This window comes from Dendropsophus ebraccatus, chromosome 11 (genome assembly GCF_027789765.1).
Source record: "Dendropsophus ebraccatus isolate aDenEbr1 chromosome 11, aDenEbr1.pat, whole genome shotgun sequence".
Taxonomy (NCBI): Eukaryota; Metazoa; Chordata; class Amphibia; order Anura; family Hylidae; genus Dendropsophus; species Dendropsophus ebraccatus.
In genome coordinates this window covers 12,696,062-12,723,803 of record NC_091464.1, presented here as the reverse complement: position 1 = coordinate 12,723,803, position 27,742 = coordinate 12,696,062, and the positions used below count along the sequence as shown (strand labels likewise).

Genomic DNA, 27,742 nt, shown 5'->3' with positions numbered 1-27,742 from the left:
TTGCTGTTTTTAAAGATATTCTTCCTTAGGAGCATTGGGCCAAAACGATAGTACACTGGGCTCATAATATACTATATGCCAAACATACACATTTTTACAGGTTTTTTTTTTCAACAATTTAACGTGAAAAAAACATTGAAATGTTTTCTCACACCTTTACAGTAAGAGTCAATAATTTCTTCCTGCCATTTGTAGAATATACCCTAAATACACCATAACCAGGCAACTGAAGAAGCATCACATTTTTCTACTGATATTGTGGGCAGGGTCAGCATATCAAAGATGTGTGATGGGGAAGGAGTTAAAGTGACTGTACCACCAGGCCCAGGCTGAAGCAATGGAGGCGGCCGACCCACCCTTAGTGGGAAGAAACCCCAGCCCCTCCATGACGTGACTCCATTAGAATCAATGGAACCCTATCATAGAAGGGCTGGGGTTTTCTCCCACTAAGGGTGGGTCGGCCGCCTTCAGTGGTTCTGCTTGGGCCTGGTGATAGTCACTTTAAATCAATATTATACACACGCCCAAATTGTGCTCCATGCTCCCTCCAAATATAGGAAATCCCCGTCCTCTGTGCACTCACACAAGGAAAGATCCCTGTCCATCATGCAGGTTGTATATCAGCTGAGGGCAATTATCATTAAAGGCCTCGTTCACACTGAGCAACAATGGCGGAATCCCGCTGTGCTCATTGTCCTGCTTTGAGTGAAGGAGAGGGCACTTTAAAATTAACTGGTGCCAGAAAGTGCTAGAGATTTGTAATCTACTTCTATTAAAAAAAAAATCTAGTACTTATCAGCTGCTGTAAGTCCTTCAGGAAGTGGTGTATTCTTTCCAGTCTGACACAGTGCTCTCTGCTGCCACCTCTGTCCATGTCAGGAACTGCCCCAATAGAAAACTTCTCCTCTTCTCCAGACTGGAAAGAATACACCACTTCCTGCAGGACATACAGTAGTTGCTAAGTACTGGAAGACTTTGGATTTTTTTTTAATATAAGTAAATTAGAAATCTCTGCCACTTTCTGTTACCAGTTAATTTGAAAAAAATAAATAAATGGTGAACTACCCCTTTAATGTACTTGGAAATGTATTTGTTTTCTTTCCAGTTAACTAACCAAAGGGGAATTATTGTTATTGACATTTGGAGGGATTTTGTGTCATATTTTTAAGAAAAAGTCCCTATTTCCTCATTTACTTTAGGAATTCTAAAAGGAAAAGAAACCTTTATTTCAAATCTGTATGTAAGCTTATGTATAGGTAAGATTACCAGGCGATAATGTCATGATGTCCTAAATTGAGCAAAACTGCAGTAAAAAAAAGCTGTGTTTTTTTGTAAATCCTGGCAGAACTGTAGCCAGGGAACAATATACCACTAATAGTATAAGTCTTTTTGGGTGGCCATGGGCCCCCCAGGAGCTTAGGGCCCGGGCTACTGCCCAAAATGGACCTATTATAATCCACTACTGACGAACATTGATAAAACGCTGACATTTACCAGTAAGTACAGACAACGCAGTGGCAGATCAGACCGTGCATGGCTGGGGCGGCTCACAACCTCTGGAAGAACGCAAGGAGTCTGGTGAGGGGTGGATCTATGAATAGTGGCTACAGCCTCTCATCTATGATACAGATCACATGAATAGAGAGTCATCTTTTGTCACAGTACGAACTAAAGAAATCTGTTACTTTACCACAATAAACGACTGGGAACATTGATTACTATATCTAAAAAGAATCAACTAACATACATCGTTAAATTACAACTACTATGCACAAACCCTCTAAAGATGACATTTAAAGGAGAAGTCCGGCCATTTTTTAAATTCGACAGCGGCAAGGGGGAAATGGATTACACGTGTGAACTTAACTCTCCGCATGCCTGCGGTGAACGACCGGACCGGCCTTTGGACCCCCCGTCGGGCTCTGGGATCTCTGCGGTGTCCATTTCACCCCTATTGAGGAGAATTAGTTCATGGTTGGTGGGTCTTTCTAGTCTTCTTTAGTGGATGGTGGAGAGAGAGAGACAGACAAACAATTAGAGCACCTATGGAAGATTATTATCGGGCCTGGGCCAGGTCAGGAATAACAGCTTTCCTTTATGAGCAACTTTACAAGCTATGCAGTGCTAAACCCAAAGGTGGAGGTAACTGTTACCTGGGTACACCTTCCCTACACCTGGGATTCTTATACAGTCAGGACAATCCACCAAGAAGCGACTGATCCACAGTGGAGCAAATAGCATAAGCTAAAGGACTCCACTCAACCTTGCTCGGCTACTCGGGAAACCTTGAGCGATTAGCTTTGCCTAGCTGTGCAACCCTGGGACTCGTGCTACCAAACCTGACACTCGCTGGACTTGTTTGGCATAGGGCAGTCTATATCTTAACTGTGAGTAAGAGAATCGTCTTCTACACCAAAACACTCTAAAACCATCTGAGCAGAGTACTGTACTATTAGGCAAGGCCTCAAGACAGCCCCTGCACCTGCAGGCTCAAGTAACCCTTGCTTCCTACCTGCAAACCTTTACCTAGTGCTGCCTCAACACTTCAAGCACCTGAACCGAAGTTGTCTGTGTTGTCCGTCAAGGGAAAAGGACACAATCCAATTTTTATCATTACCTTTTGCACTCATTTCATTCTGTCCTCTGCACCTGCACCCACACATTGTGCCACCCTTACAAGTGTGCCCATCCAAAACTCCACCTAACCCACTGCTATTACCATCTAGCAACCCCAGGAGCATTTGCAGCATGATGTTATCTACAGAGCCTGGTACAAGTTGGATTCTGCTAGCCAGGAAGATATTGCAAATGGCCACTGTCTATGCGGTGATATTGCTGAGCTGTCAGATGCAATGAGGGACACTTTTACCAGTTGGAGAAATGGAAAAAGGCAAGCGGCAGTGTTAGAGGGACCTCTCTGTTTAACTGGAGATTTAGGTTACAACTTATTCTGTCAAGTAAAAATGCTGTAATGTTGCAGCATGGACTATCCCATAGCCCTGGGCTGTGCACGCCTTGCAGCTGTACAATCACATGGACTGTAATAGCTGCTCACACGTTACACCACTCCTCCCATGTGTTGTGGAAGAAGTGAAGTGAACAATGTTGTGTTACTGTCAGTATAGGACATCCCCTTTATTAGAAGGGAGGGAGGGTGGAAAACTGCAAGAGACTGGGTAAGAGGAGAAGGAGAGGCACACAGGGAAACAGGCGGCTGCTATCACAGAGTCCATGATGTAAACTGCAGCTTCTCCCATCATTGTACTGCACAGAATGAGGGAGGTGGAGGCCACTGACAGACAAGAACTTCAATAACTTTACTGACTTGTACAATTTCCGTATTCTCAGTGTCTGCTGTAGCCCAAGAAAGTATCGAGAACGGTTTTGGTGAGTAACTCAGTAACTAGGTCATTCTTCCTTGCTTTGTGAGGTACAGTTTTCACCTTAGGGTAAAAAAAAAACACATCAAGAAAGTCTCTTTGTATTCCAGCAGCATAAGGGATATATATATTTTATGGCATTTACGTCATTGTTATATTATCGGTCAGTTCTCTTACTATATTCACTGCTTAGACGTATACATTGAAGCTTTAGATGGGTGGAGCAGGCTTCATTAAGGGTTTATATGTAGCAGAACCATCGGCTTCTGAATCCCGCTGTCTGTCCGCCTTGAATCCCGCTGTCTGTCCCGCCTTGAAAACATGGATACAGCCTATGGCCTATGACTGTATATATATTTTCTAGGCAGTCCTCAGGAAGTATCCACCTTTTCCACAGAGCGAGCAGACAGCAGGATTCAGAATTTGAGAGTTTGGCTTCGAAAGAACCTTTAATGAAGCCTGCTTCGCTCATCTATCATTGAAGCCCCTGGGTCCCAATATAATATCTGTGACAGGGCCCCCCAATTCTCACACATTGTATAGAGCACTGACCACTTGATATGGTCCTGTGACCTTTTGAGACCTCTCAGACTCTAAGGACTAGGTATGGCTGCCCCCTGTGCAGGCACCCATAGTTATGCTTCTGCTGCCACTAAGACATGACAGGTGCCTGACTAAGGAGAGGCCTCAAAGACCATGAGGGGGAGTTAGCAAATCTCTTTGTTGCCCATAGCAACCAATCACAGCTTAGCTATCATTCCTCCTATTGCTCTGGTAAAATAAAAGCTAAGCTCTGATTGGTTGGTAGAAACCACTGTGTTGTGCTGCCTGTTTGCACATCCAGAAAGTTCCTGGTCCTGCTACCAAGATTTTCCTTATAGCCCTAAAAAGTTTTTTTTTTTTTAAAGTTTTGTTATTTTTTTGGCATGTGCAATCCTAATCTACACAGTTCTATTATGTTTATTTGTTTATATTACTAGAGCCGAAGTAATCATGTAGGTTCTGCAATTATGTGTAAGGGACCCGTTATACGGCCAAATGGGAGGACGCACACAACCATTCAATTAATCACATGAAGGATGTATACCTATAGGGGGAGATTTATCAAACATGGTGTAAAGTGAAACTGGCTCAGTTGCCCCTAGCAACCAATCAGATTCCACCTTTCATTCCTCACAGACTCTTTGGAAAATGAAAGGTGGAATCTGATTGGTTGCTAGGGGCGACTGAGCCAGCTCTACTTTACATCATGTTTGATAAATCTCCCCCATTGTGTAGATGTGCAGAGATTATACATTATATTATAATGTAATATATATATATATATATATATATATATATATATATATATATATATATACTGTATAACATCTATATATAAATAGCTAGGGTATATATAGCTACAGTACATATACTGTATATATAAATATATGTGTGTGCTGTATATAATATATATACTGTGTATATGTATGTTTGTACTGTATAATATAGATATACACTATACTGTATATGTCTCTGTGTGTGTACTATAGCTATATATACACCAGCCAGCCCACTGCTATTGGTTGGGAACCCAGACAACCAGCTGTCAACAATGTGAGGCAAAGAGCCCCAGGAGGAGGAGGAAAGTTTCCTAAATGACCGTATTTGCAAAAATATTTCTGCTGACAGCCCTATAAATGCATTCAGCAAATGTGAGAAGAAGACACCGTAGGAATAAAGTTTATATTAGGTTAAAGGGGCTGTCATATCATAAACATCCTTTTTCATATGGAAGCTGACCAACAAACATCAGATTTAGTGTGCAGCTATATATCTTCTCTGCAGGGGCTCCAACAGTAAAATGTGGTATTACAGGTTTAGATGGATTGCTGTCTATGTAATAGTCTGCTAGAATTAGGCTGCATTCACACGTTCTGTGCCCTGTCCGTGGAACACGAACAAAACAGATGGTGAATTCCTGTCCTGGACTGTTTCCCCTTTAACGCCATAATCCCCCCCCCCCGCCACCTACCCTTGCAGGTTTTGACACAGTGTTTGTATATGTGTAGGTATAAAAGTAGGGTAAGGTGTTCATTTTATAAATGTATTTGCATTGGCTCCTGGACAAATAGACCCAGACACAAATATTCCTAATATTATATTACCTCCCCTGTGCTGTGGTCGGCGGTCTGGAAAGGGTATAATTATTTCATTTTACATGCATAGCTTCCAAACCTCACCTACTGAATAATAACAATAATGCATATATCTGTTCTCCTTCTTTCAGCTCTTCATGCATTCTAATCAGAAAGTGGATCTGAAAGTTAATATTATTGGCCCTATGGGGTAAGTTCGAGATGAGATTTACTGAAAACACCACTATACATTTCGTCGCTATGAGTAAAGTAACAAATAACATAATATGGCTATGTTCACACTACGTAAAACTACGGCCGTTGTTGCCGATGGCAACAACGGCCGTAGTTTTTGTGCAGTGGAACACAGCCTATTAAGCAATGGGATCTCGTCCGGAGCGTTCACACATCGCATACGCTCCAGGCGGGATCTGTGCGGCCCCGCAAATAACTGACAGGTCAGTTTTCTGCAGAAAGACCTGTCAGTTCACACAGTGAAGAGAGCGGCTCCGGCCGCTTGCTTCACTGTGTGCAGGGCCGCCATCAGGATTTTCGGGGCCCCATACAGCCAAATTGTCTGGGCCCCCCCCCCCCCCACTAACGAAAACTGTGGAACGTATCTTTGACTCAGGGCTGGCCTTTGGGGGGTGCGACCTGTGTGGTTGGCACAGGGCACATCACTCCCGGCTAGCTGGGGTGGGGATGTACCGGCAAACAAACAGCACACTTAACATACAAATTGAAATTAGATGTGCTGTCTGCCGCTGCTTTGCAACTAGAACCCCCAGCATGCCTGGTCAGCCGCTGCTGATATATATATATATATGGATGTAGTATACACATATATATATATATGGATATAGTATACACATACCATACAGCCTGGATATAATATACAGATACCATACAGCATCACCCCTCCAGACTCCATGTCCACAGAAATCAACACACACACACACATCCTCTTTAATATGACCCACGGATAGAACGCCGCCATCACGGTGAAGCCGATGCCGTGGTATGTTTTTAGAACTGCGGCCCGGTTCCCGTGTACGGCGCCGTTCTATCCACGGGTACCGTGCTAGGTCTGAAGCACAGGAGGCGGGCCGGCTTGCCCCAGTGGGCAGAATCCACCGCCTCCCTATGACGCGGCTCCATTGATTATAATGGAGCCCCGTCATAGAGGGGAGGGAATTCCCTCCCACTGGGGCAAGCCGGCCCGCCTCCAGTGCTTCAGACGCATTGTTGCATTGGTCAAGCACAACAGAGCCGAGTTGTCGGTTACATTGGTCAAGCACAGCAGAGCCGAGTTGTCGGTTACATTGGTCAGGCACAGCAGAGTTGTCAGTTACATTGGTCAGGCACAGCAGAGTTGTCAGTTACATTGGTCAGGCACTGCAGAGTTGTCAGTTACATTGGTCAGGCACTGCAGAGCTGAGTTGTCGGTTACATTGGTCAGGCACAGCAGAGTTGTCAGTTACATTGGTCAGGCACAGCAGAGCCGAGTTGTCGGTTACATTGGTCAGGCACAGCAGAGCTGAGTTGTCGGTTACATTGGTCAGGCACAGCAGAGTTGTCAGTTACATTGGTCAGGCACAGCAGAGCTGAGTTGTCGGTTACATTGGTCAGGCACAGCAGAGTTGTCAGTTACATTGGTCAGGCACAGCAGAGCTGAGTTGTCGGTTACATTGGTCAGGCACAACAGAGTTGTCAGTTACATTGGTCAGGCACAGCAGAGCTGAGTTGTCGGTTACATTGGTCAGGCACAGCAGAGTTGTCAGTTACATTGGTCAGGCACAGCAGAGCTGAGTTGTCGTTACATTGGTCAGGCACAGCAGAGTTGTCGGTTACATTGGTCAGGCACAGCAGAGTTGTCAGTTACATTGGTCAGGCACAGCAGAGCCGAGTTGTCGGTTACATTGGTCAGGCTCAGCAGAGCCGAGTTGTCGGTTACATTGGTCAGGCACAGCAGAGCCGAGTTGTCGGTTACATTGGTCAGGCTCAGCAGAGCCGAGTTGTCGGTTACATTGGTCAGGCTCAGCAGAGCCGAGTTGTCGGTTACATTGGTCAGGCACAGCAGAGCCGAGTTGTCGGTTACATTGGTCAGGCACAGCAGAGCCGAGTTGTCGGTTACATTGGTCAGGCTCAGCAGAGCCGAGTTGTCGGTTACATTGGTCAGGCACAGCAGAGCCGAGTTGTCGGGTACATTGGTCAGGCTCAGCAGAGCCGAGTTGTCGGTTACATTGGTCAGGCACAGCAGAGCCGAGTTGTTGGTTACATTGGTCAGGCACAGCAGAGCCGAGTTGTCGGTTACATTGGTCAGGCACAGCAGAGCCGAGTTGTCGGTTACATTGGTCAGGCACAGCAGAGCCGAGTTGTCGGTTACATTGGTCAGGCACAGCAGAGCCGAGTTGTCAGTTACATTGGTCAGGCACAGCAGAGCCGAGCTGTCAGTACAGTAGGGACTGGTTCAGCAGTAGCAGATTTATATACTATACCAGGATGGGGGCACACACACTCTCTCTCTCACACACACACACACACACACACACACACACACACACACACTCTCTCTCTCTCTCTCTCTCACACACACTCACGCACACTCACTCACTCACTCACTCACACTCACTCTCTCACACACACTTACTCTATGCAGGGAAGCTCCAGGACCCATTCAGTCTTCAGTGCTCCTCACACAGCGGCTCCTCCCCTCCCCCTCATGTTCCGACCTTGCAGCAGAGACCACAGCAGCCAGAGAAGTTTGTGAGATGGAAGGAGGGAGGGAGGAGAGGGGGCCCGCTGCATCTACCTGTCATCTGGGAGAGCACACCAGCCGGAAGTCACCAGCTCCACACGAGCCTGGGAGCTGCTGAGGAGGGGGCCAGTCCATTGTGGAGGGTGGGGGGGGGATTCTGCAGCCCGGTCCACAGACAGTGCAGGGGGGAGGAGGGCCTAATGATTTTAGTTAAGTAGAAGGGGCCCCTTACATCTGCGGGAGCTCTCCCCTCTCCCTGCACTGTCTGTATACCAGGTTTCTCATAAAAGTGAAGTGTGTGGGAGACCCGGGCCCCCCCATAGGCCGGGCCCCATACACCTGTACTGCCAGTAATGCCCTGTTGGCGGCCCTGACTGTGTGCTATGGTAAGCTCTGATGTGGGCGCACGCTGATGCGCCCGCATCAGAGCTCTGCGTCCGGAAAGCTCACCCGGCCGGTCTCATACATTGTGTGAACATAGCCTATGATTGAAAAGTCATTTCTAAGGGTCCGGGACAATACATTAAAGGAGTAGTCTAACAGCAGGAAATGTGAAAAAAAATAAAATATGAAGCATCATCTGTAAATCCTGTGCCCCTCAAGCTCCAGAACTTAAGAGGCAGACTAGATCAACAACTGTGTCCGAAAATATCCTATAAAGAGAAATCATTATATGTCCAAAAATCCTGCCAGCAGGAGTAACTGGTATCTAACCACATCACAGGAGATGCTGGATATAGAATGTGGAAAACTGAAACAATCTGCTTGGTTGTGGAATAAAAAAAATCCCTAATGTCATCAACTAGGGGAATAACTTGTATTCATATAATGTCAATATAAAGTCAGGGATGGACTTACTGCCATGGCCAGGGTTGCTGGAGCTAGTGTTAGGCCTGCTGGTGGGTTCTGATGTTTTGGAGGCTACTTGTCACAGTGGCCAGGAGTGGTAACACCCACCCCCGGACACACAGCAACCGGACCTTGGTTAGCACAGATGTGGGTTGCAGAGTGTAGGTGCAGGTGCTGTGGCAGAGATGACAAAGTCCTAATTTAAACAAAGTCCAAACTTTATGTAGCAAAAAATATCTTTAGTGCAATATCAGTAACAGTGCTCAGGTACCAATAGGAATTAGGGGAGTTGATAGAAGAAGTTACCAGATGAAGGTGTCAGGGACCATATAGGAATGTCCCTTGCCTAATTAGTGAGTACTCTCCCAGCATGCAGTGAAGTGTCTCTATAGCGTCCTGTAGAAATCTGCATACTCATGTGTATATATATTTCCCTGCATATATGACTGCCTTCTGCAGTCCCAGGTCTTCTGTCACTGGACGGTGCTAGCTAGTACTACCTACTCAGCCGAGTTTCAGTCAGTAGAGAGTGGCTAACTTGCACTGTGCTCTACTTGGGTACGGCCTTTACAGTCCTCTTCTTTCTTTAGATGATTGACTGCCCTAAAGTAAGAAAAATCCACAACGTAGCCAAGGGGTGAGACTCCCTTGTCTCCGGCTTTCCTGGGGGTTTATCTAGCAACCTATTAAGGTTGAGTAACTAGCTGGTCTTAAACAAGTCTACTCTCCTCTCTGTATGGAGTTAGACTCAGAGGACAGGTATAGCCCGTCCTGTCCAGGCCCTAACTAACTAAAACAAAGGAAGTTCTTACTATGGAAGTAAGGGGGTGTGTGCAGCTATGTACATAATATTGTAACATTTTGCAGCCAGCAGGTTAACACATTACTTTCCAACATACTACAATCCCTCCTTTTCTTGAAGAACAGCATCTGAACATGAACTAGGAATCAAACACAATAAACAGCAATAAACAATTAATTGTCAAGGGGAAACCCCTAACACTTTAAACTGTTAACTCCTGTCCATACACATAGTCTTTTAGGTAGGCCGGTGGATTCGTTGCTCGCTTTGCTCTTGGCAAGTCTGAAGTTTCTGAAGTAGATGGCTGTGGGTCGTTGTCTGAATTACTGGAGGTTCCACTACTACTTTCTGCTGATTCATGGTCCTTCAGGTCTTGGCTTTCTGGATCAATAAATTTCTTCACAAAGGATGAATTGCGCACTTTTGTGTTTCCATCTAAATCCTCCAGAACCACCTGAATGCATTTCTTTTCCTTTAACACATAAGGTTCAGGTTCAAAGGATGGGGACAATTTGTTAAACCGTTCATTTTGAAGCAACACCTTATCTCCTTGTTTCAGGCCACTAGTTTGACAATGGCGCATATTGTTCGGCTCGGATCTTCCTTTCCTCATGAATTTCCTGGAACATTTCCCGACTTATAGGAGAAGAACCCCCAATATCCGGCAATTTTGTCCTGAATTTGCGACCACAAAGAAGTTCAGCAGGACTCACTCCTGTTGTTGCATGGGGGGTTTACGATAAGCCAAAAGAAAACGCCACAGTTCCTTTTTTCAATCTCTTCTCTCCAAATGAGCTATACATAGAGCTTTCAATAGGGTTCGGTTCTGGCGTTCCACCTCTCCATTAGCTTGAGGCCAGTATGGAGTTGTACGACGATGTTCAATGGCATTTGTGTTGAGATAATCTTGAAATTCCTGAGACGTGAACTGGGCACCAAAATCACTCACAATCAGTTTAGGCAAACCATGAGAAGCAAAAATGCGCTCCAGACCCTCAATTATTGTTGTTGAAGTTGCTTTAGTAAGAACTACCACCTCTTGCCACCTTGAATAATAGTCCACAACAACTAAGAGATGGTATCCAGATGGAATGTCCCACAGATCAATAGCCAGCTCTTCCCATGGTCCAGCAGGTAGAACAGTGTGTGTTACTGGTTCTGGCTTAGGTTTGCTATCCACCAGCTGACAAGCTCGACATGAGGAGACCATATGTTCCACATCCTTGTCAATTCCCGGCCACCAAACTTTCTCAGGTAATCGTTGTTTGGTGCGCACCATACCTTGGTGGCCCTCATGGGCTAAGTGCAAGGTTTGTTTCTGTAGTTTTTTAGGCATCAATATACGATTCCCACGTAACACTAGTTGTCCAGCAATGCTCAGTTCATGTTTGATTCTGCGATATCCTGGGTCACAATCCTCCCAGGTTTCTCGTTTTATACAATTTCTCAACTGTGCAATTTCTGGGTCCACTGATGATAACTCTTCAACCTCACGTGGTGTCAATGCTTGGGAATGGCTTTAGCAGCAACAAAGCGAATGTACTCTTCTGCTACATTATGAAATGGTGCTGAAGACTGTGGCAATCTGGACAGTGCATCTGCTGCATTAGTAGGTCCAGGTCTGTATCGCACTTTAAGGCTGGGTTCACACTACGTATATTTCAGTCAGTATTGTGGTCCTCATATTGCAACCAAAACCAGGAGTGGATTAAAAACACATAAAGGCTCTGTTCACACAATGGTGAAATTGAGTGGATGGCCGCCATATAACAGTAAATAACTGCTATTATTTCAATATAACAACCGTTGTTTTAAAATATCAGCAAATATTTGCCATTAAATGGCGGCCATCCACTCAATTTCAACATTGTGTGAACAGAGCCTTTCTGTGCTTTTAATCCACTCCTGGTTTTGGTTGCAATATGAGGACCACAATACTGACTGAAATATATACTATACCAAAACAAAAATCCGCAAGGGATCAAAAAAAGTGCAGGACACTCACAAATAAATATAATTGTATCTCTTTATTAAGGTAAATTTTAATTTAAAATACATACAAAAATAGATGAAAAAAAGATAAAAAACAAAGAAATTGGGGGAATGAAACAAACCAAATACATAAATTGGTGAGGAGACATAGAAAAATGTTTTATGAAATCATATATTGTACATGCAAGAGACTAAGATAACTATGGCAGTGTAGGCATCCTCTATTGAATAGAAGTAATGTAAACAGTGTTAATTAGCAGCATAAAATAAAGTGCACACGCAGAGGCGTAGCTAATGTCTCTTGGGCCCTGGTGCAAGAGGTCAACTTGGGCCCCCCCCCCTTTCTCGATGCTATTGGTAGATATATATCTCAAGACTGATATTACCAATAATACCAGTATACAGGAAATATTATCACCGTACATATTACCGCCATACTGTTACTAAACAAATCCTGTTTACTGAGACCCATATTACCAGTACACAAGGGGAAATATTACTGCCACACCACAACCCTCACCACCATATTGTTACTGACCAAATCCAGTATACTAAATCCAATAAAACACAGTACCAGATAACAACAAATAATACCACCACATACTGAGTAACACCACTGCTGCTACTGACTAATACCACCACTGCTACTGAATATAATCCTCTGTACATAGACCAATATCACCTCATCCAGTCATATAGAGGTGGATGCAGCTCCACACAGGCTCTATACACCATATAAATTACAGTGCAGTTATATCAAGTGACTCACAGGGGACGTCTTCTCTGATCGGAGTTCTTCCCTTTTCATCTTCTTCTCCATCTGCCCTGGGCCATTATGAGAACGTCTGAGCCACGAATCCACAGAATCTGCCAGACAGACATATTAGTCTCCTCACACTGACACCATCCTCATCTCTATACACACTGCACATCTGTATTGGCCCCTTTACACCCTCATTTAGTAGCTAGCCCTGACACTATGTGATCCCCTTATAGTACATATCCCCCTCTGTGCATGCCCTATTGTATACACCCCCCATGTAGTCCACCTTATAGATGGCCCCCCAATGTTTCCCCCTTATAGATGCCCCCCCATGTTATCCCCCATATAGATGCCCCCCATGTTATCCCCCATATAGATGGCCCCCCATTTTATCCCCCTTACAGATGCCCCCCATGTTGTCCCCTCCTCCTGCCCCTTCATCACCATACTACTACCCCTTTCATCCTCCTGCCCTCCATCATCATACCACTACACTCTTCATCATCCTCTTGTTCCTTCATCATCATACCACTACACCCCCATCATCTTTTGTTTCATCATCATACCACTACACCCCCATCATCCTCTTGTTCCATCATCATCATACCACTACACCCCCCATCATCCTCTTGTTCCATCATCATCATACCACTACACCCCCCATCATCCTCTTGTTCCATCATCATCATACCACTACACCCCCATCATCCTCTTGTTCCATCCTCATACCACTACACCCCCCATCATCCTCTTGTTCCATCCTCATACCACTACACCCCCATCCTCCTCTTGTTCCTTCATCATCATACCACTACATTCCCATCATCCTCTTGTTCCATCATCATCATACCACTACACCCCTCATCATCCTCTTGTTCCATCCTCATACCACTACACCCCCATCATCCTCTTGTTCCTTCATCATCATACCACTACACCCCCCATCATCCTCTTGTTCCTTCATCATACCACTACACCCCCATCATCCTCTTGTTCCATCCTCATACCACTACACCCCTCATCATGTCCTTTAAAACAAAAAAATCTTTACTCACCTGAATGGTTCCTCTAGTCTTCTAGTCACGCGCGCTGGCGGGCTTCTCGCGGCGGGGGCGGGGCTTCCCGCGGAGGGGGCGGAGCTTCGCGGGACCTGTCTTTTTGCCTACCTGATGCTCCCAGCCCCGCACGTCAGCCGGCCCCGTCCCAGCCGCCTCTTGTGATCGCAGGCAAAACATTGCTTGCGGTCACAAGAGGGAGTGGGAGGGGAGCAGTGCAGTGGCAAGGGGGGGCCTCGCGGGCCCCCCCTTGGTAGCGGCCCGGTCGCGGCGGTGACCGCCGCGACCGTGGTAGCTGCGCCACTGCAAGCAGCTTCGGGGACACAGCAAGGTGGCATGGGGGGCCCAGCCGGGCCCCCCTGGCTGGCGGGCCGGGTCGCAACTGCGACCGTTGCGACCCCTGTAGCTACGCCACTGTGCACACGGTAAACAACCTGTCTAGAGCTCCAGTAGCTGAATAATCAATACACTAAGGTGAAATCACCAACAAATGATTATAAATGTAGATACCAAATAAGAGGATGTATACACTGCACCAAGTCCCACACACCTACTCACCCTACGCACGTTTCGCGTGACTCGCTTTGTCAAGGGAGCACTTGCTGGATCACATGTTGATAGGCCTCAGGTGCTGAGGATACCCCAAACATCAGTCTCTTGTATCTGAACAGGCCTTTATGGCTTGAGAATGTTGTAATGACTCTAGATGCCGGAGTCAATTCAATTTGACGATAGCCCCATTTCAAATCCAATTTACTGAAGACACTTGCCCCATTCATCTCATGTAACACATCTTCAATAGTGGGTATTGGTTGTCTTTCTCTAAGCACCGCTTGGTTAGCACACCTCATGTCCACACAAATCCGAATATCAGCCCCCTTTGGCATGACAACTAATGGAGATACCCAAGGGGTGGGTCCTTCCACTGGTTCAATGATATCAAGTTCCAATAGTTCTGTAAGCTTGTGCTCTACAGGTGATCTCAGGCTATAAGGGAATCTTCGTGTTGGCTGTGCAATAGGCTTTACATGTGGGTCAATGTGCAGCTCTAACTGAAAATCCTTTAACTTTCCAAACCCAGAGAAACAATCCTAAAATTCCTCTTTCAGTGAAGAAATAGAAGGGGACAACGTGTTCACATTTGCACTGTCTGCATTAAGTCCAATCCTTAGTACCCCTAGTTCCATAGCAGTTTTTCTGCCTAACAGAGGTGAGCCTGTGCCATCCACAACATAGAATTCCGTCCACAGAGGAGATCTGGTCCCATGTGTTTGAACAGAGGTGCAGAATTTGCCTTTAAGTTGTAATGGCACACTGGAGCCATATGCATAAATCTGTTTATTGTGTTGCACAATTTAAGGTGATTTTCTCTGCTTTTTAGAGTGTTCCAAGAAGCTATGTCCATAACATTGCAAGTAGCGCCAGAGTCAATCAGTACTGTAATCTCTGTATCACCAATCTTGATGGGCAATGTCCCAGCTTGCAGTGAACCCAGTGAGAATATGAATTCACAGTCTGAGGCAGTCTTTTTATCTGCAGCTATAACATTTACTTTTGCAGTCAATCCCTTGGTTTTATTTTCTGTGGTTGCGCTTCTACACACAGCTGCAAAATGCCCCATCTTTCCACAAGCATAGCATGTCTTATTCTGTACCACAGTGCCCATCTTTCCACAAGCATAGCATGTCTTATTCTGTACCACAGTGCACTCCTGGCTTGTGTGACCCTCTCTGCCACATTTACTGCAGCTTACACATACAGTTCTCTCTTTTCTACTCCTGGTGTTCCTATTATCATAGGCAGATTTGGAGATTGCATTGACTGAAACTGCAGTCTCTTTCTTTTCAATGTGTAGAGCCTGGATCTCAGACAGTTCAATGGCTCTTGCAATCTCCTGCAGTTTGGCCAGTGTCAGGCCGGGTTCTCTCAGTAATCTCCTCCTGAGCTGCATGGAGGTGCATTTCTCAATAACCTGATCTCTCATTATTTCCTCTGTTACACTTCCCAAATCACAAGACTTTGCCAGATATTTCAGTCTATTCACATACCTGTCAATGGTTTCTCCCACTTCTTGCACAGCCTGTCTAAACCTATATCTTTCATATGAAATATTTTTCTTTGGCCCAAAGTACTCAATCAGTCTGTTCATGGCTGTCTCATAGTCTGTATCTTCCCCTGTATCTCCCAGGGTTTCAAAGATGTCCTGGACTTCTGGCCCAGCTAAGTGCAGCAGCATACCTCCCAACCGTCCCGGATTCCGCGGGACAGTCCCGTTTTCGGGGTGCTGTCCCGCGATCCTGGAACGGCACGCTATGTGTCCCGCAATATACGTGGCCCCACCGAAAAAAAACAATAAACCAGTAACTCACCTGTCCGCCGGCCCCAGCAGCTCCTCTCCCGGCAGAGCGCGCAATCCCGTCATCCTCCGGGGCGGGCAGCGGGGTATACAGACACTGACTGTGCCGGAAGTGACCTGCAGCCTCCATCATGAATCACTTCAAGCACAGTCAGTGTCTGTATACCCCGCTGCCCGCCCCAGAGGATGACGGGAGTGTGTGCTCTGCCGGGAGAGGACCTGCTGGGACCGGCGGACAGGTGAGTTACTGGTTTATTGTTTTTCTGGTCGGGCCACACAAAGGTGAGGATTGGCTACTATGTGGGGCGCTATATGGGGCATTGGATACTATGTGGGGCACTATGTGTGGGGATTGGATACTATGTGGGGCACTATATGGGGAATGGCTACTACGTGGGGCACTATATGGGGGCATTGGCCACTATGTGGGCACAATATGGGGGATTGGCTACTATGTGGGGCACTATATGGAGGGATTGGCTACTATGTGGGGCACTATATGGGGGCATTGGCTACTATGTGGGGCATATATGGGGGCATTGGCTACTATGTGGGCACTATATGGGGGCATTGGCTACTATGTGGGGCACTATATGGGGGATTGGCTACTATGTGGGGCACTATATGGGGGGCATTGGCTACTATGTGGGGCATATATGGGGGCATTGGCTACTATGTGGGCACTATATGGGGGATTGGCTACTATGTGGGGCACTATATGGGGGCATTGGATACTATGGGGCATTATATGGGGGCATTGGGTACTATGTGGGGCACTATATGGGATTGGCTACTATGTGGGGCACTATATGGGGGCATTGGCTACTATGTGGGGCACTATATGGGGGCATTGGCTACTATGTGGGGCATATATGGAGGCATTGGCTACTATGTGGGCACTATATGGGGCATTGGCTACTATGTGGGCACTCTATGGGGGATTGGATACTATGTGGGGCACTATATGGAGGGATTGGCTACTATTTGGGGCACTATATGGGGGTTGGCTATTATGTGGGTCACTATATGAGGGGATTGGCTACTATGTGGGGCACTATATGGGGATTGGCTACTATGTGGGGCACTATATGGGGGGATTGGCTACTATGTGGGGCACTATATGGGGGCATTGGCTACTATGTGGGGCACTATATGGGGGCATTGGCTACTATGTGGGGCACTATATGGGGGCATTGGCTACTATGTGGGGCACTATATGGGGTGGATTGGCTACTATGTGGGGCACTATATGGAGGCATTGGCTACTATGTGGGGCACAATATGGAGGCATTGGCTACTATGTGGGGCACTATATGGGGGCATTGGCTACTATGTGGGGCACTATATGGGGCATTGGATACTATGTGGGGCACTATATGGGGGCATTGGATACTATGTGAGGCACTATGTGGGGGATTGGATACTATGTGGGGCACTATATGGGGGATTGGATACTATGTGGGGCACTATATGGGGGCATTGGCTACTATGTGGGGCGCTATATGGGGGATTGGATACTATATAGGGCATTTTTGGGGGGATTGGATACTGTATAGGGCACTATTCCGTCAGCAGCATGTGGTGACTGTAGGGGAGTGGCTATAGAAGGTAGCTATGGGGGCGTGGCTATGGAGGGTCGCTATGGGGGCATGGCTATGGGTACCGCGGCGCACATGTCCCTCTTTGCTCTTTGCAAAAGTTGGGAGGTATGCAGCAGCATTGCTCTTTTCTGAGCAGGTGCAGTCACTCCTCTAGCTGTAACATAGAACTGAAATCCCTTTTTCCATTTGTCCCAACACTGTGACAGACTAGTGTGATCTCCAGACACATCAAAAGGTCCAATAGCTGGTAAATCCAGGAATCTCGCCATCCTCGTCGCCAAAATGAAGTGTATGAACAGAGACCAGGCTTTTGGGCTGCTTACTTTATTCCATGCAGGTTAGGGCCCTATTCCACCGGACGATTATTAAAATCGTTTTCACATTTCAATGAAGCGATGGTCGTTAAATCAAGTCGTTCTTGCGGTCGTTCCAGCTCGTTGATCGCTCGCTTCTCAGTGATTCAACTAAACGAAAAGCATCAGATTATCGTTCAAGTAGGTGAATTTTTTTTTTGTTCATGCCCATATGGGTGTATTCAGTACGCAAATCTCTTGCCTGAATATTGGGTTTTTGTATTCCATACCTAAACTACACCTGAACTGGAGATGATAGGTGCGTGGCCCAGTAAAATAGCAGTAATGGCATAGTATTTAGTACTTCATATTAATGGCATAGTACTTCAAAGTAATGGCATAGTACTGGCATAGTAAAGGCAGCCAAGCGAGGAAAATACTAAAAGCTTTCGCCCTATAACCTTCATATGCTTTAACTTTTCCTCCTCTAATAAAATCGCACAACGCTCGCAGACACATGCCGCTGCCTTTGTTGCTGCCACGGGGCGCTGGCTTGGGCGGCCTAAACTTCCAGTCGACCAAAGGCCCTTTCCACGCTACGTAATTTCGCCAGCCAAGCGAGGAAAATACTAAAAGCTTTCGCCCTATAACCTTCATATGCTTTAACTTTTCTTCCTCTAATAAAATCGCACAACGCTCGCAGACACATGCCGCTGCCTTTGTTGCTGCCACGTGGCACTGGCTTGGGCGGCCTAAATTTCCGGTCGACCAAAGGCCCTTTCCACGCTACGTAATTTCGCCAGCCAAGCGAGGAAAATACTAAAAACTTTCGCCCTATAACCTTCATATGCTTTAACTTTTCCTCCTCTAATAAAATCGCACAACGCTCGCAGACACATGCCGCTGCCTTTGTTGCTGCCACGGGGCGCTGGCTTGGGCGGCCTAAACTTCCAGTCGACCAAAGGCCCTTTCCACGCTACGTAATTTCGCCAGCCAAGCGAGGAAAATACTAAAAGCTTTCGCCCTATAACCTTCATATGCTTTAACTTTTCTTCCTCTAATAAAATCGCACAACGCTCGCAGACACATGCCGCTGCCTTTGTTGCTGCCACGTGGCACTGGCTTGGGCGGCCTAAATTTCCGGTCGACCAAAGGCCCTTTCCACGCTACGTAATTTCGCCAGCCAAGCGAGGAAAATACTAAAAACTTTCGCCCTATAACCTTCATATGCTTTAACTTTTCCTCCTCTAATAAAATCGCACAACGCTCGCAGACACATGCCGCTGCCTTTGTTGCTGCCACGTGGCGCTGGCTTGGGCGGCTAAACTTCCGGTCGACCAAAGGCCCTTTCCATGCTACGTAATTTCGCCAGCCAAGCGAGGAAAATACTAAAAGCTTTCGCCCTATAACCTTCATATGCTTTAACTTTTCCTCCTCTAATAAAATCGCACAACGCTCTTAGACACATGCCGCTGCCTTTGTTGCTGCCACGTGGCGCTGGCTTGGGCGGCCTAAACTTCCGGTCGACCAAAGGCTAAGGGGACCCACCCCGAATGATTTTATTTTAAAATTGTTCGCGCCAAGCTAAGCGAAGATTTGCGTACGAAAGACAGGTACTTTTCGACATCTTTCACCGACCGGAAATAAAGGCTGCCGCAGCCAGCGCCACGTGGCAGCTATCGTTTTTGCGTGTTTTACAAGGCATGCCTGCGCGTACAGAACAGGCTAATAATAAAACATAAATTGATTTAGGGGGCCGCTCCACGAATGATTTAATTGTAAATAAAGGGTAAAAAACTTCAGGGTCCGACTGTGGCGGATGCACAGCATGTTTTGTAAACATTTTACATTTATGGTCTATATTTTGACAATCCACTACCAATTAAAAAAAAAAAAAAAACGCACATGTAGAAACAAAGGAGGATGGTCCCTGTCAATCAATGTGTTTAGCCAATAGAATTTTGCACTTTAGCAAACCCACTAACGACCAATGAACGATCAAACGATTTATTATTTCACGGCTAAATTTGCGAACGATTTACGAACGAGCAACGATAAAAATAGGTCCAGGTCTATTCAAACGATGAACGATTTCTCGTTCGGTCGTTAATCGTTAACTGCTATTCAACCGAACGATGATAGTTTAGATTCGAACGATTTAACGATTATCTGAACGATAATCGTCTGGTGGAATAGGGCCCTTAGACTCAGACTGCCAACCTCACTCGGCAACCAGACAGATGTACATAATATTGTAACATTTTGCAGCCAGCAAGTTAACCCATTACTTTCCAACATACTACACCTAGGTGTAAGAGAGAAGAAAAAACACATAGTGGAACACTACACTTACTACTCCTTGTTCACAAATACTGTGTTTCTCCAAAATTAAGCCCTACTCCCAAAATAAGCCCTAAATAAAATCAGCCAACCAGATCCCTGACACTGGTGCTGAGCATCAACCGATCAGAGGCAGACTTGCCAAGCTCCTCCCCCACCTGCTCAACACAAGCTGCAGGGAGGCAGAAGGGGTAAGAGAGGGAATGCAGAGGGGGAGGCATACAGTATGGGGGCAGAACTACAAAGGGGGATGTATACAGTATGGGTATGGGGAAAGACTACAGGGGGGAGGTATACAGTATGGGGGGAACAACTACAGAGAGGGATGTATACAGTATGGGGAAAGAACTACAGAGGGGGATGTATACAGTATTGGTATGGGGAAGTATACAGTATTGGTATGGGGAAAAGACTACAGGGGGTAGGTATACAGTATGAAGACTTAACTACAGGAGAACTTACAGTATAGGAGCCTAGCAACAGTGGGACATACAGTATGTAGGCTATCATACAGAGTAGAGCTACAGTGTAGGGGCATACCTACCACAAAAATAAGACCTAGCCATTTTTTTTAAAGAAAAATAATGTAAGACCTTGCCTTATTTTCTGTATTTAACAAGCCTAACACCTTCTAAGGACTTATTGGTTGCCATGATAAATTTACTGTTATATCCCGCCATATGCAACAACGGCCATGATTACTACAGTACTGACGTAGTGCTGCATCTTGACTTGTCATTGAATAACGGCCATAGAAAACCCTGTCAGTGCACACAATGGAGCAAGCGGCTCTGGCCACATGCTCCATTGTGAGCAGCAGGGAATTCGGATGCGGGCGCCTACATTTGAAATCAGAGGCAGTGAAGATCATCCTGCAGTACCGGCAGGGATGATCTTCTCTGACACCGGCCGTTCCGTAACACGGCCGGATCACGGAGCGGCCGGTGTCTTAGTCCTATTATAATGATGTGAACAGCTTTGATGCCAACATGCCACAGTAAAAAAAAAAAAAAAAAAAAGCCCTGTATAAAATGACAATCTTGTCTTTACAGAACCGGAAAGACTTCCCTTCTAAATCAATATGTACATAAATGGTTCAGAAGTGACTACAGGAACACATTGGGGGCGCACATACTAAGCAAAACCATCCAGCTGGAAAGTAAGACCCTAAAGATGCAGGTTAGTGGGGCAAAAATATAACATGTTTTATCAAGTTAAATACTGTTTTGATTAACAAAAAACACTTTAGGATTCACATCACATTGAGACAATGAGGCAGACAGAATTCTGAGCAGAGTCCGTGGCGGGGTTTCTGCTCTTGAATTTTACTCTGTGCGAATGGGCCCTTACTGTGTGTGAACATAGCCTTAACCCCTCAACACAACATGATGTCTATGTACATCATGCTGCCATTAAGAGGGTACGGAGAGGGATCACGACCTGCACCCCCTCTGTACTGTGTCGCTACCAGCAGTCAGGGACCGTGGCTTTTACCCACCGGTCGTTTGTGCCGGTTAATTTAAAGGGGTACTCCGGTGCTGATAAAAAAAAACAAAAAACAATGAATCATTTAAACATAGTTTTTACACTTACCATCCCTCCTAAGTCTTTCTCAATTTGAATTTCCCGCTGTTTGCAGGACCCTGAAGCTTCAGTTAGTGGCTTCATTTTTTCTTTACTTCCTAGTTTTTGCTTTCTTATGATGCACTTTTTCTCCTGTGATGTCTAACTGACTCTGTAAAACTGTTAGATAGCTTACAGCTTGTTCAGCCAATCAGAGATGAGCAACCTGTGTCACCTGACAAAGGGAGGCTGGCTTAACAGGGCTTAGACTCGCCTCCCTCTTGATGATATCACTGTCACAAAATGGCTGCCACAGAGCAGCCTGGGGTCAACAGTCATTAGGTAAGAAGTAGTTTACTTCACTTCTTGGTGGGGGATTAAGGGGGGAAAAAGATAGGGGGGGGGGCAATATGGAGATTGCCAGGGGGTACTGGGTACTTTTCCCCTATCCTGTGGATAGGAAAAAGTTATTTTTTTCCTGGAATACCTCTTTAACCATTTAAATGCGACTATCAAAACTGACAGTATCATTTAAATGGCTTCCAGAAGTCTTCAGTTGTGTTCCGGTGGAGGAATCGGCTTGCTGCGGTGCGATCCGTCATACTTACGCCTCGGGTCCTTTTTTTTTTCAATTTCACTGCACAAATTTTTTTTTTCCGTTTTCACAGCATTTTTTAGGGAACAATTAAGTCTGTCATTGCAAAGTACGATTAATGTTGCAAAAAATAAGGAATCATGTGGGTCTCTAGGTGAAAAAATGCCAGCGCTATTACATCGAGCGATAATTCGTCCGATCGCACGATTTAGAATGAACAATGTTTTTTCCATAATCATCAGTGTTTACACGGAACGATACATCTTACGGAAAAATCTTTTGCGATCGTTTTGCGATCGCTTAAGCCTATCTCATACATAGGTGAAATTGTTGAAAGACGATCAACGATGATTTGAGAAGTTGTTAAAAGATCAAAGATCTTAAAAGATCGCTCGTTGCTTGATTGTTCGCTGCGTTTACACGTACGATTATAATTGAAATTCGACCGTTATCGTGCAAATTCGAACGATAAATCGTTCCGTGTAAAACCACCATTACTTAAAAAGAAGGGGAAAAAAAGTGCAAAAAGTGAAAATTGGCCTGGTCACTAAGGGGTTAATGCGAATTAGAAGTTCCATATGGAATTAACAAAAAAAAATAGATGATAACCGTGCGCATCAGAAGTGCTAATGCTTATACAGGGTTAAAAAGCAGTGTGAACCAAGCTTTAGCTATACAATACTTGGGAATTAGGGTGACAGACTGACTTCTAACCCCCCTCAACAGACTACATTTTCCACAGATTACTCATTTTATCCGTTCAAGGTTTTGTAGCCAAGAACTTAGTCTGGAAATCTGTGAAATCTAAGTATAACGATATATTTTCTTGTTCAATAGATCTGGGACACAGGGGGTCAGGAACGGTTCCGCTCCCTGGTATCCTCCTTCTATAAGGGCTCTGACGGCTGCCTTCTGGTCTTCGATGTCACCGATATGGAATCTTTTTTAGGTCTTGAGACCTGGAGGTCAGACTTTATGGATAAAATACAGTCACCAGCGACCAATTTCCCGATAATCATTCTAGGAAACAAGATTGACCTGGAGGATCGGCAGGTAAGGACATGATCTGAGTTATTGCATTGTCAGCAATAGTTGTTACGCACTTGTGTTCATTTAAAGGGGCAATCTGGAAGGAAGAAGAGTAACTTGTCCTCTCTCCCAGCACTACACTGCTTTTCCAGTCTCGTCTGGAAATATACATATATTAGGACTTGGTGTAATTGTAATGACCTGCAAAATAACCCCTACATCTCATCTATACTGCATGGCAAGTGCCTTAAATAATAAATATAAAACAATGACAGAATTACTACTTTGTTTGATCTTGACTCCTCAAAAAGTTATAAAACCCGATCAAAATGTTGAATGTACCTGTATGTGACGGTCTTCATGTCCTGCATGCAGCTGCTTTGCAATGGGCGGTGATGGTAGGAGACAACGGCGGCGGGCTAAAAAGAATCACAGCTTGTGTTCTGTGCGGCGGGCATGCTTTCAAACAAGAAAATTGTTAATTCTTACTTTCGGGGGAGGCCTTAAATTTAGCAATTCAGCAAAACCTCTACTAGGTCTTATTTTCAGGGGATGTCTTATAAATGGATAGAAATAGTTCTAGAAGAGAAGAGGATTTAATGGAGTCTGAGCCTTAAGACAAAAAGGATACATCAATTATAGTTATAAACAGCTGTACCGGAATAGGAGATGCATATACATACCATGGCAATTTTGTCATCCAGGGTTCTGGGAAAGATAGATGAAGACCCTATAGAGTATAGGACACCAGATATGTTCGCATATGTAATGGGGGTAGTTACGAAAGGAAACAACACTAGACTGCTAGTGTCCACACCAATCTCATAGAATTATAATGGAGTTTATCAGGTTCCACCGAGGTCTCTGTCAATGGGAAAACTAGCGCTGCACGCAGGAATCATTTTCCTGTAAAGAATTTTCTTGCAATGGATTCTCTGAAGTAAATGAGAACAGACCCCAGTGACCTATATTTAAAGACCCCCAGTGACCTATATTTACAGCCCCCCTGTGACCTATATTTACAGCCCCCCTGTGACCTATATTTACAGACCCCCCAGTGACCTATATTTACAGCACACCCAGTGACCTATATTTACAGACCCCCCGGTGACCTATATTTACACACACCCCGGTGACCTATAATTACAGACCCCCCAGTGACCTATATTTACAGACCCCCAGTGACCTATATTTACAGACCCCCAGTGACCTATATCTACACACCCCCAGTGACCTATATCTACAGACCTCCAGTGACCTATATCTACAGACCCCCAGTGACCTATATCTACAGACCCCCAGTGACCTATATCTACAGACCCCCAGTGACCTATATCTACAGACCCCCAGTGACCTATATTTACACACCCCCGGTGACCTATATTTACAGCCCCCCTGTGACCTATATTTACAGCCCCCCTGTGACCTATATTTACAGACCCCCCAGTGACCTATATTTACAGACCCCCCAGTGACCTATATTTACAGACCCCCAGTGACCTATATTTACAGACCCCCCAGTGACCTATATTTACAGACCCCCCAGTGACCTATATTTACAGACCCCCAGTGACCTATATCTACAGACCTCCAGTGACCTATATCTACAGACCCCCAGTGACCTATATCTACAGACCCCCAGTGACCTATATCTACACACAACCCGGTGACCTATATTTACACCCCCCCCCGGTGACCTATATTTACAGACCCCAGTGACCTATATTTACAGACCCCCAGTGACCTTTATTTAAAGCTCATTTTTTTAAATTTATTGGAAAACACTGTAGGTCTCTCAGGAATTTGCAGTTTCCTGGTGTCAAGAAAGAAAGATCCCTTACTTTGAAGTTAGCGCCAAAGACAACATCAATGTGGACCTGGCCTTCGAGACACTTGCAAAGGAAGCGCTAGTACACGTGAGTATAACATTACTTTTCTTGTCTTTTTGTCATTTTCCAGCAATAAAGGAGACCATGTTATAGTAGTGTTGTGTAAGAAACAGATATATATATATATATATATATATATATGTATATATATATACAGTCCTACAAATCAGCATGTGTCTCTCATAGAAGCAATGTGGAAAAAGCCAACCAGAAATGTCCAATATAAATAAGTAAATCCATCACATCAGAACATATAGTGCACAAAGAGCGTGTTTATATCATGTTGCTCAATGACAGTGCCACAAGAATACCCCCATTAAAGCTCAATAACAGTGCCACAAGAAAATCCCCAATAAAGGGTGCCTATCGTTTGTAAAAACATGTGACATCTCATAGCAACATGTAAGAAGTGTGTATCAGTAGGGGTCCATATCATCTACTCTATAACTGCTAATAGAACCAGTCTACGAAATAAAAATGGAGGCTTTGGAACTTCCGGACGGAAGTTGCATAGGCTCCCATTATAAGTCCGTAGACTGCATATAACCTGCAACTCTTTTCATTCGTATGGAGCAACTGGAAAAAGCCAAGTTTTTGCTCTAACCGGCGCCTCCATAGAGAGTGATTGGAGCCACTGGAGAGAGCAGAGTATAGCACTAGGCTCTTTCCAAGGCCTCCATAGGAATGAACTGAGCGGTGGGTCATGTACCGTACTTGCGACTCTATTTAAAACAAAGTAGCTGCAGGCCGAGACTGAGATCACCGTACACTTTTAGGCTATGTCCACTCAACGCCTTTTTTTTGGCCATATTTCAGCTGTCTTTTTTGGACAGACGTCATTTTGAAGCGGAAATAAGACTTTATTATTCATACTGGTAAACGGGGACACTGCACCTTGACCACCCTCCAATCACAGATTCTGACAAGTCATTATGAAATGATAGACGTGTCAGAATCTTTTTTTATACTTTATATAACCTTTAAACATTAATATGATATATGTGTATATGATATATCAGACCTAGCTGAGTTCAGTTATTAAAAAATACATTTTATATTGAGCTGGAGAGAATTGTTTCTATTTTCTAAAAAAAATGTTATATTTACTTCAATCATTGTATATCTTATACAAATCTGTATATTCTTTCACAGTACCGTGAGTGCAGAGAATGTCATCTTACTGAATCCATCAAGTTAACTCCTCTAGAAGACTGTCATGGGAGCGCCTGCTGTTGACGGGATTGTACAGACATGTTACAGTACTAGAATTAGCTTTATTTTCTACTTGAATGTTTGGACGGATAATGAAAGACATCAAGTCAAATGGGAAAATGTATATGTGAATAAATAACTTGGTGCCTCGGTAATTTAGGTAGACTCCTATGGAGCACTAGGACATTTTTAAATTTTGCTTACTTAAAGGGGTATTCCACCCAAAAACTTTTCTATTATTAAAAAAAAAAAGTTTATTATATAAAACTTTTCTATTAAATAGCCCACCCATAGGTCAACATGTTGCTCAAAGCAAGTGATTATGTGTTTCAAGCTGTTTTCTGGCTATTTTCCCTAACTCGCTCCCCCTCTGGACACAAAAAAGGAGCTAAGGAGTCCTCTCTGTCCTGCTTTTGGCCCCCACCTTTTAGGACAGAGAACACCCATCCTTCCTCCCTTCAATGGGCCAGATTAGTGATTATAACCCTGCCCATTGAAGAGAGGGAGGACACGTTACCAACTGACATACGGGTTGCCCTTGGCATCTTCCTGTATGAGGGGTTACACGTGTTATATTATGGGCAGACAATAGCATATAAACTAGCACGCAGAACTCTGCTCTAAACAATTATATGTATTACATTTTAAATAATGGCAGGAACCTCCCTATACACAACTAGCAAGAGACCTATCATTCGAGCTGAGACAGACAGGGGTAGCCCGCCCCCAGACACTACTCCCAGTGCCATGGATCAGCTTCATGTACATTTTTTCTCTGAAACGAAGGATGTCTGAATTTGATGTTGCCCATGGTTCGGAGTGGTATACATCTACTAAGAGACTAAATTTTCCAATAATTTAACTACAAGTGTTCTGCTACTTCATGTTTTCTGTCTGTGTCTTCACTGTGGTTATACTGTTTATAACAATTGTTGGTGACTACTCTGAATGTGGGCATATATTATCTGTGTTGTCAGCGGTTCAAAAACCTAGGATGCAATGAAGAAAAGCCAGATTCAGCTGAAATCAGAGGACCGCATTAGACAGAGGAAAGAGGAACACTCCTGACATTTAGAGTCTTGCAATTTGGGGCACTACATCAATGTCTGTAATGCTCTTTAGACGAAGGAGCTTAATGGTGCGTTCAC

The 27,742-nt window shown here is 44.9% G+C and overlaps 1 protein-coding gene across 1 annotated transcript; it reads left to right on the top strand.

Moving 5' to 3' along the window:
- The first annotated feature begins 3,146 nt into the window (after nt 1-3,146).
- RAB7B (RAB7B, member RAS oncogene family) lies at nt 3,147-27,102 on the top strand. Its single transcript, XM_069944723.1, has 6 exons — nt 3,147-3,387; nt 5,650-5,708; nt 21,359-21,485; nt 23,302-23,517; nt 25,284-25,409; nt 26,535-27,102. Exons 2-6 carry the CDS (start codon nt 5,656-5,658, stop codon nt 26,616-26,618), a joined length of 606 nt encoding a protein of 201 aa, XP_069800824.1. The 5' UTR covers nt 3,147-3,387; nt 5,650-5,655; the 3' UTR covers nt 26,619-27,102.
- Nucleotides 27,103-27,742: the final 640 nt, after the last annotated feature.